The following is an 8,958-nucleotide window of genomic DNA, read 5'->3' as shown; positions in this document are numbered from 1 at the left end:
AGGAATGCCAGGCTTGAAGGAATGGGTAATCAGAGAAGGCTTGCTGGGGGGGTAGATGAGTCTGACCACCAGCAGAGCAAATCCTGGGGGCTGGTAGGTCTCACATGAAAGTCCAGAAGTCCCGGACACCCGCCACTGGCTGGGCGTGGTGACCTGGCCCCGTGGAGAGAGAAGCCTCCTGGCGAAACGTGGCCACCGTGAAGCTGGGGTGTGGGCCCCCCTGAGAATCCTGGGTCCTTGAGTCACAGCTGAAACAGCAGAGGATGCAGGTGATGGCCACGGTGACCACGAATAGCACGGCCACCATTCCAATCACTGCTGTTTCCATGGCCCCGTTTGGCCACTGACCCACTGAGCAACCCGGGATGCGTCTCAGACCTTAGCTCCCCATCCGAAGCGAGGGGCTCTTGGTGATGGCAGGTACCCTTGCTCCTCCAGCTGCTCTCCCGGTGGTCTTCTAAGAAGATACCAGTCTGAGGCCCTGGCTGGTGCCCCCTCTGGGCCGTTGGGTGCCCCACATGGCTCTACTCCGACCTCAGGGGTTCTCTACCACTGTTTTCTAAGCCTCGGGCCAGGTTTCTAAGAGCCATGGGCAACTCCCCTGGCAGCTCTGGAAGAAGCGCTGTCCTGAAAGATGTGAGCTCAAGACTTCCTGGATGCAGGGGGCTGGAAGGAGAAGGCAGAAGACTGCTCAGAGGGAGCCTCACTAACCCGGCCCTCTGATGACGCATATGGAGTTCACAAGTGTTTGTACACTCAGACAAAAGACAAAATACTCCCCATCCTGTGGATCCAAGATGAGCCCAGGCTCCTCCCCTGGAGGAACCTTGGGCCAGTCCTTGAATCAGCCCCTGGCCCTGTGCTGGGGGCAGGAACCAAAGTGGGGAGGAGGCAACGGCAGCTCTGGGCCAGATGCAGGGAGTGCTGCTAGGAAACAAGTGCCCTTTCATTCGGCCTCCTTTTCTGCACTGGCTGGGAGAGTGCTGTTGAGATAAGGCAGGTCATGCTCCGGGAGGGATATCTGAACCCTTCAGTAACTACTGTGGGCTCCTTAGTCCCTCTCTCAGGTCTTCTGCTCCAGCCTCCCCGCAGCCCTCCTCGCTGCATGCTCGTGCGGTGAAAACTTACCCTGGGCTCCGCGAGGGACAGCTCTGGCTGTACGCAGTGCCGTGGGCTCCTGGCCCGGTGGCCACCCCAGGAGCCAGGCCATGGCACACTCATTCCCAGGGTACTGCAGCCTTGGTCCTGCCTGGGACGAGGCTCTGAGATGTCTGAGCGGCTGTGAGCACTTCCTGCATTCCTTCCTCCAATTGTGAGTGAGGGCCCAGGACCCGCACAGCTGCCAGCCCCCTTGGTGACTGCACTCACCCGACCTCACCCCCCATGCACACCCATGCCACTCCAGCCCTGCTCCCTGCCAGGGTCTCCACTTCACCAGCTCAGGGGAGGGTGTGAGCCAGGCCCAGGCCACAAGTCTGCCAGAAGGGGCTCCATCCTGACTGTCACTCGGTCACAGCCCTTCCACAGCCAACACCTCCTGAGACCACCACCACTTCCGGAAAGTAGACTAGGTTATTAGCCTCACTTTACCCAACCTTGGAGAAAAGGCATTGTGAGAAACAATAATTCCAGGTACTAGACAGGTCAGGCACTGTCTAGTATCATGGTTCCAGCAACACTGCGAAGTGATATTATCTCCATTTCAGAGATAACAGTGCCCATAGTCACAGAGGTTAAATGCCCTGCCCAAGGCCTACTGCTAGTTAGTAGTGATAACTAGAGTACCAAATCGTCTAGGAGGGGCTTCCTCCCTTTCCTCTTAGTTTGATGCTCTCTCTAGGTACCACCTAGAGCAGTTGCCTCCTTCTACAGTTTTACTGATCAGAGTGCAAAGACCCAGAGAGGGCCAAGGCCTAGCCCAGGGTCACACAGCCTGGGTCCTTTTCAATTTCTCCAAGGCCCAGTGAACTTTCTTTGGTACTAGTTGTAGGAAACTGCCTACACACAGAATGGGAGAGTGACAATTCGGAGTAAATGATACCCTGCTAAATTCTCTCCCCTCCCTTTTCTAAGATGACCGGACACCCACACAGAGGAGGAGCCTGGAGCCAGCGGGGGCTGTGACAGGAAGCTGGACACTTTGAATTATTTGTATTAGCTGGGGCCACGAGAAGCAGGAGACAGGAAACATGATGAGCCAATCTGTGGGGCCTGTGGTTTCAGACTGAATTACTAAAATCAATTAGTCAGTTTGGGAGATGGAGGGCACCAGGGGAACTGCTTGCCCTAAGGGTTTATTCCAGGTATTTTCTCTTCTTGTGACTTTTGTAATCCTATGATAGACAGTCCCTGCCTATGAGCCCCAGACGCAATGGGGCTCCCAAAGATGTCTACCACTTAGACACACATCTGTCCTCCCAGCATCCATCACTATCTACTGGTCAGAAGAAAGACCACGCCCCATACATTCCATATATATATATATTTCTTTTTTCTTTTGGCCTTACCACATGGCACGTGGGATATTAATTCCCCCACTAGTGATCGAACCTGCACCCCCTACAGTGGAAGCTCAGTCTTAACCACTGGATCACCAGGGAAGTCCCCCATACATCCCACTTACATTAACAAGGGAAAAGGTGATGGCAGGCATCCTGGTTCTCCCAGAGGATGCTCGAAGCCACACTTAGGAAAGACAGGCCAGCCAAGGCTGACATGGGGCTCTGCAGAGGGATGGGGGGCATGGTCCAAGCCAGCAGGCTACAGACCTCCACACACCCCCAACACTGGGGAGATAGGGTAGGAACACAAGCTCCCTCAGCAAGGCCCCAGGAGCTCAACGGCCTAATCCTTACAGGGTCCTACTGCTATACCTGGTGTCCCTGAAGCCCCAAGCTTCTGGTAGTGGTTATTCCAAGCACATTTACTTTTCTAGAGAGCATGAGGCTCTGGGAATCCTTCCTGAGCATCTGTTGTGTGGACTGGTCCCACCCTGGGCAGTGGGGAGCCCTCAAAGAGTTCTCAGACCTATGAAGCCAGGGGCCTTTGAATCTTGCCGTAAATCTCTAGGGAAAGAGAGTGTTCAGTGTGCCAACAGAAATAACGATAACAACAACAATAATAATAAATTGGAAACCCATAGGAGTAACAAATTCGTCTTGGTCAAAGACACAGAGAAGGGAAGGTGCAGGGTGTTTTCTGAGCCTGAGGACTGGAGCAGTGCGGATAGGACAAAAGGAACACGAGTAGGCACGAAACAGACCAGGGGGCCTTGAATGGCCAACCAGGAGGCAGAGACTTTGTTCCAAGGGCAGTGAGGAGGCTACAGTGTGGGGACACTTCACAAAGGGGCAGGGCTGGAGGTAGGCAGCCCAGAGGGCCTGCGGCAGGAGTCCAGGCTGGGGATGAGCTAAGGGCAGCCGTAGGGGGAGGCGGGTTCAAAAGGCACCGTAGACCCTGATCCACTTTCCCAAGCCTGCAGTCTAGTCCAGCTCTCAGTGTGAACTTGCCTCCCTCTCGCCCTTCCACCCCTTCCCATCCCAGCCCTCACAGAGAATCCACCAGGAAATAGAAAAGAAACAGGACATTCTGTTCCAGTGAGTCAGTCACCAGGCCCCGGACTTTCTGGCCTGTTCTCCAGCCCTCGCCTGGCCCCCAAGCCTCTCCCCCTCCACTTCCCACCCTGGCTCACAGGACTTCCTTCCTCAGGGGAGGCCTCAGAACAAGATTTCCTTCCTCACTTTGGAATTCCGTCAGCTGTTCTGGGGTATTTGGGTTCTGGTCTCCAGGCTTTGGCAAGAAGTTTCTGTCATCTATCCCATTTTAGGGAAGAGGAAACTGAGACTCCATTGAGGTGAGCACTCTCCCAAGGCCACCCAGAACCACACCCTCCCTCCCAGACACAGCGCCAGCCACACCCAAGCACAGGAGGGGTCAGGCTGTCTGGAGACTCAGGGCCTGGATAAGAAACCCTGACCCAGTTACCAAAGAAACATTAATTCAGCACAGCCCATGGAAGGGGGCTTCTGCAGCTCCAGAGCGCAGTCTGCCCTAGAGATGGACTGAAAAGAGCCCTGGAGTTAGAGCCCAGGGGCCAGCCTGGATGGCCTCTTCCCCCTCTGTCTGTCTGGGCAGGGCTGCCTGCAAACCCTAACCTCCCCCTCACCAGAGCTCAGGCCCCAGGCCTTCTCACCTACTGTCCTCGGAGCCCTGCAGAACCACCCAATCTCCCTGATGCAGGGCTTGCACCAGGCACTCGTTCCCACTGGAGAGGAAGGTACTGGGCGAGGCAGACACAGGGCTGGCTGCTCCCTCCCTCCTACTTGAGTTACAATCAAGAGCCTCTTCACAAAAGCTTCTTAGTGGTTTTTATTTTCTTGTATTAAGGCACCATTGACTTGACTGTGCAGCCTCAAGCTACCTTCTGCAAATGAAAGGGCGTTACCAGGGCGCCTCCCAGCTACCGCCCTGGCAGAGGCCTGGTTGTTCGGAGATAACAGGGTACACCTTCTGTGCATCCCCACACCCCTGTGCACCTGCACCAGACTGGCCGTCACTTCTGGTGCCCGTTGGGACTTACAGTCACAAGGTGGCGTCCGCCCCCGAAGGACCACCACCACCCCTGCTCTCAGCCCCGTCAGGGCCACCCCTGGTGCTCTTCATTTCTCTGCCTCCATAGCACATGGGGCACAGTAGGCGAATGAAGCCCAAGCAGGTCCCGATGTTCACCGCCGAGAGGTGCCCTTCTGCACGGGAACCTCGGGGTCCCCGCATCCTGGTGATGGTGGGGCAGGCTGCCATTCAGGCATCAGCGGCGGCCTCGCTGGGCCTGGTGGGCGTGGTGGGCGAGGTGATGGTGGTGATGGAGGGTCGCATGGGGCATGTGAGGCACACGACCAGAATAACGGAAATGGTGCAAGCGTCCCAGGTGGCCCCGGCCTGAGGAGATCGGAGGCTGGGCCCACCGGACTCGGTTTCTCCTTGCAGCAGGGTGGTTCCTCTCCACGTCAGGCTCCTCCTGTCTGCAGTACAAGCAGGCGGCCACCAGCAGCAGCAGCAGAAGAGCCACAGCAGTGCCTATGATCAAGCCCACGAGGGTCGTGCTCCCCAGGAAGCCCAGCATCTGGGAGTTGACAGCGGCCTCCGCTCGGTGGCTCCTCGCTGCTTCCTCCCCTTCGGCAGCCTCTGCTCAGCCCTCACAGTCACTGGACTTTGTTTTCTCAGCTCCTGTGGGCTGGAGAGCAGCCAGGGAATGTGGGTGCAGCCTCTTTGGGCTGGAGCTGCCAGCCAAGGGGAGGTCTGGCCACTGTTAGCTCTGGGGAGGCCCACAGCGAGGTTTGGTCGGGACAGAAGAGCTGAAAGGAGGGGCTGCGGGGTGGGGAGGGGCCGGAGGCTGGAGATAAGAGTCTAGGCCCCCAATCCTGCTGTTCGGCCAAGTGACTGGGCCAGCTCAGTCCCCTCCATGGGCTCCCTCCTCTCTGAGAGAGAGCACAGCACATGGGTTCTCAAACCACATGACTCACTTACCCTGTGATTGGGCACAAGTTTCCTAAACGCTCTGTGCCTCAGTTTCCTCATCTGTAAAATGGCTCATTAGAGCATATTTCCTCATAGGGTTTTCTGAGGATTCAAGGAGTTAAGATTTATAAGGCACTTAAACCGGGTCCTGACACATTTGCCACTGATATTAAGGCAGTGGAGTTTGGACCAGTCGACTTGGGAGACCTCATGCCATCTGAGAGTCTGCGGCTCCCTGTCCTGCAGCCCACAGAGGCCTCCTGGACTAGTCAGGTTCTATCGTGCAATTGTCCCACACTTCAGGAGCTCAGGCAGGCCCCGCAGGCAGAGTTTTACCATCCAGGGAAGCTGAACAACTGTCTCTGCGTCCTTGGTCCTGGTGGATCTGGGAGCTAAGAGGGTCTGGGTGTTAGCCCAGGGCTGCAGGAGGCAGGAAGGAGGCTGCTGAGGTCAGAGAGGCCCCAGTGCCAGCCTCCTGGCTTCCAACCAACAGGCTCAACTGGCCATAAACGGCAGGCCCTCGCTCCACCCCAGCCTCCCTGCCCAGCAGTTGTGACACGCCATTCCTGCCTGGGGGAGAATTTACAGAGGAGGCAGGACCTGAGCAGTTTCGCATCCCTCTCCCCTTCCTGGTCCTGAATCCTCTGTTCATCTAGACAAGCACTTACCCGTCCCACCCACACATCCAGGGATGGGCGCCCACTATCTCCCTGGACAGCCCCTTCTGCTGTGGGCTTGTCGGCCTGTTCTCACAGCTCTTCCTCACACACGGCAGGGCCTCCCCGAAGCCCCAGCTCTGCATCTCCATCCCGAGACCATGGACGCCCAGGGGCCCTCCACAGTGAGCCCACCACTGTGGGACCTTGAACAAGCCCCTCCCCTGCAGCCTGTTTCCTCCTCTGGAAAAGTGCCAGGGCAAGAGGTGACCTCTGGGGACCTTCCCTCTCTGACCTCAATCTGAGATGAGCTCTCTCAGGGAAGCCCCAAACCCTTAGGGCAAAGCTCCTCTGGATGGAAAAGCCAAGCATTCCCTTCAACCAAATTGGGCTCTGGGGGCAGCAGGTCTAATGAGTCCTGGGGCTTTCACCCTGGGGTGGGGGGCGTGGAGGGAGGAAGCCACTTGAACTTTTAATGATGCCCAAGTGAGAACTCCCTCCTGTGGCTTCTAGAGGCCTTCGAGCCCAGCTGCCTTCCCTGGGGGCCTGTTAAGGAGGGAAGTGTGCTGGAAGGAGGAGGAGGAAGCCAAACAGAACTTTCTCCTTCTTGGGAGCTTCTCCAAGGAATCTCCCACCCCACACCAGCCACGGGAGGGGGGCAGGGTCCTGCAACTGGCAGAACTCCAGTCAGCACTAAGGGCCTCTTGGAGTCACACAGACCCAGCCCTCACTGAGAGCCAGAGAAACTGAGGGAGGGGACTTGCCTAAGGTACCCCAGCTTTGTGGGCTATTCTAGACAGCAAATAATCAAGACAGCACGATTCCTGGAGTGAGGGGGGCTCCAGACTGAGAGCTGAGATCAGCTGAGGACCGTCCGCAGAGATAACAAGGAAAGGGTGTGCGGATTTGGATGACTTTGGGAGGGCCAGGGAATTGGGGGAGCTCCCCCATCCTACACACACATACACACACATTTATTTTCTTAAGTGCAGGGTCACTCTCCATCTGAACAGAAGATACAGTCCCAAGGTGGGCATTTGATTTGAAGCTTTGGGCACTCGGGAAGGTGTTGAGACCATGGTCCTCCAGGACGTCACAAGTGGCTGAGACCTCCTTGGAGGGCTTGCAGGACTGATGACCTTAGAGGATGTGTGGCTGTGTCTAGGGATTCCCTGCCTCAGAAAAGCTGTCCTGTGGCATTGTCACTGTATTTCTCCCTTAGGGTCGGGGCTTCTGCACGCTCCACAAGCAGCCTTCCAAGATAAGGGGCCAGAGTTCCAGAAAATACATACGGCTGATGGGTCAAGACTTTTGGAGTTCATATCATTAGCTTCATGCCCACGCTCTCCAGGGTGCACAGACCTCTGCATGGACTTGCACACATGCGCACACGTGTACACTTGTAAACCAACATTGCACTGAGAGCAAACTCATGCACCAAGAGTTGTGTGTGCACACACTTATACACAAGTGCACAAGTGCACACAAGTTCCCTACAAGCTCACAAACTTGTGCTTGTACTGGCTGCAAGTGGTTGTCGGTTGTCCCATGACAGCAACCATTGTTTTCACTAATTGGTGGCACCACCTAGCGGTGACACTGTAAATAAATCAATTTTGTATTCGGACCTGTCAAAAGTTATAGTTCCCTGGTGCGCAGTGGTTGAGAGTCCGCCTGCCGATGCAGGAGACACGGGTTCGTGCCCCGGTCCGCGAAGATCCCACGTGCCGCGGAGCGGCTAGGCCCGTGAGCCACGACTGCTGAGCCTGCGCGTCCGGAGCCTGTGCTCCGCAACGGGAGAGGCTGCAACAGTGAGAGGCCTGCGTACCGCAAAAAAAAAAAAAAAACGGATCATTTTTGTTGTTTAAGTAGAGAATCGCATGCAGAAATACAATCAAGGAGGTTTTTTCGTGGGGGGCGGAGTCAACATGGCGGACTAGGAGGACGTGGAATTCGCGTCTCCTCGCAACTAGGGCACCTACCAGGCACTGGTGGGGGACCACTGACACCTAAGGGAATGGGAGGAACCCCCAGCAACCGGGTAGGACCTGGGCGTTGGGGGGAGTGAGGGGGGAGGAGAAATGGAGGCGGGATGGGGCCCGGGGCCCCTGAAGGGCGGCTGGGGGAGGGGAAGGGATCCCATGCCCAGAGGGGGAAAGGAAGGGGCCATTGGGAGCACAAAGGATCAAAAGGGAGCATGGCCAGCATTTCCCATGCCCACTTGGGCCCCTGGGAGCCTGCTGAGATCCCGGGCCTGATCCTCTGCCCACTGAGGCCCCCTCCAGCCACGCGGGTCCTGAGGGAGTGGGAGGGATAGAAGGCGGAGCAAAAGTAAAGGCCGGACCTACGGGACAGGCACCCCTGAGGGGTGGTTGGGTGAGGGAAGGAGTTCCTACACCCAGCGGGACCCACCCACGGTTCGGGGTCCAGCGGGGACAGGGGAGACCCTGGTTGGGGGTCAGAGGAATAGAAGGGAACACAGCCAACACTTTCCCTGTCCGCTTAGGCACCGGGGAGCCTGTTGGGCTCCCAGGCCTAATCCTCTGCCCTCGGAGCCTCCCTTCTGCTGTGCCTCTACACCCCCACCCAGGGCCCTACCTCTACACTCAGAGGTAGCCCCTCTGAGACCCCCTCCAACTTTGCTGGGCCTAAACCCCACCCACACACCCTCACTCAGGGCCTTACCTCTAACTCCGGAAATCCACACTCCAGAAGTCCCCTTTCGGATGTGCTACCTCTCCCCTTCCGGGCAGGTCCTAAGCAGAGGCCCCACCCCACGCCAGAA

At 57.0% G+C, this 8,958-nt stretch overlaps 1 protein-coding gene across 1 annotated transcript; it reads right to left on the bottom strand.

Moving 5' to 3' along the window:
- Nucleotides 1–4,807: 4,807 nt before the first annotated feature.
- HRCT1 (histidine rich carboxyl terminus 1) lies at nucleotides 4,808–5,122 on the bottom strand. Its single transcript, XM_007456025.1, has one exon. It carries the CDS (start codon nucleotides 5,120–5,122, stop codon nucleotides 4,808–4,810), a length of 315 nt encoding a protein of 104 aa, XP_007456087.1.
- Nucleotides 5,123–8,958: the final 3,836 nt, after the last annotated feature.

This window comes from Lipotes vexillifer, unplaced genomic scaffold (genome assembly GCF_000442215.2).
Source record: "Lipotes vexillifer unplaced genomic scaffold, Lipotes_vexillifer_v1.1 scaffold920, whole genome shotgun sequence".
In the NCBI taxonomy this organism is placed as follows: domain Eukaryota; kingdom Metazoa; phylum Chordata; class Mammalia; order Artiodactyla; family Lipotidae; genus Lipotes; species Lipotes vexillifer.
Note: the sequence above shows the minus strand (reverse complement) of the source record. Positions and strands in the feature narration are given on the sequence as shown.